Source organism: Pteropus alecto, unplaced genomic scaffold (assembly GCF_000325575.1).
Source record: "Pteropus alecto unplaced genomic scaffold, ASM32557v1 scaffold78, whole genome shotgun sequence".
In the NCBI taxonomy this organism is placed as follows: Eukaryota; Metazoa; Chordata; class Mammalia; order Chiroptera; family Pteropodidae; genus Pteropus; species Pteropus alecto.
In genome coordinates, this window is record NW_006443124.1 from 16,264,010 (window position 1) to 16,264,234 (window position 225).

Below are 225 nucleotides of genomic sequence, written 5' to 3' on the forward strand. Positions count from 1 at the left end.
CCGCGGCCTCGGCCTCCGCCTCCGCCTCGGGGTCCGGACTGAAGCAGAAGCTGAAGCGGCGGATCTCGCGGGCTGCGTCCTCTTTGCCCAGAAGGTAAGCCTTCACAGTGAGGGAAGACATTGCTGCCAGTCGGAGAACAGGAGCATAGAAGGGCAACCGCGGCTTGTGGGCGCGCGGCTTTTGTAGGAGAAGCCGGAAGCCCGCCCCGCCTCCCTGGGGCGGGG

The 225-nt window shown here is 67.6% G+C and overlaps 1 protein-coding gene across 1 annotated transcript in view; it reads right to left on the reverse strand.

The window, feature by feature from the left end:
- The window catches only part of SQSTM1 (sequestosome 1), an 11,503-nt gene extending 11,330 nt beyond the window's left edge, over positions 1-173 (reverse strand). The window contains 2 exon segments of the mRNA XM_006923247.3: position 1; positions 4-173. The exon segment at position 1 is cut by the window's left edge and continues 83 nt beyond it. Of these exon segments, the coding sequence (XP_006923309.1) occupies position 1; positions 4-121 (119 nt within the window). The 5' untranslated portion in view covers positions 122-173.
- Positions 174-225: the final 52 nt, after the last annotated feature.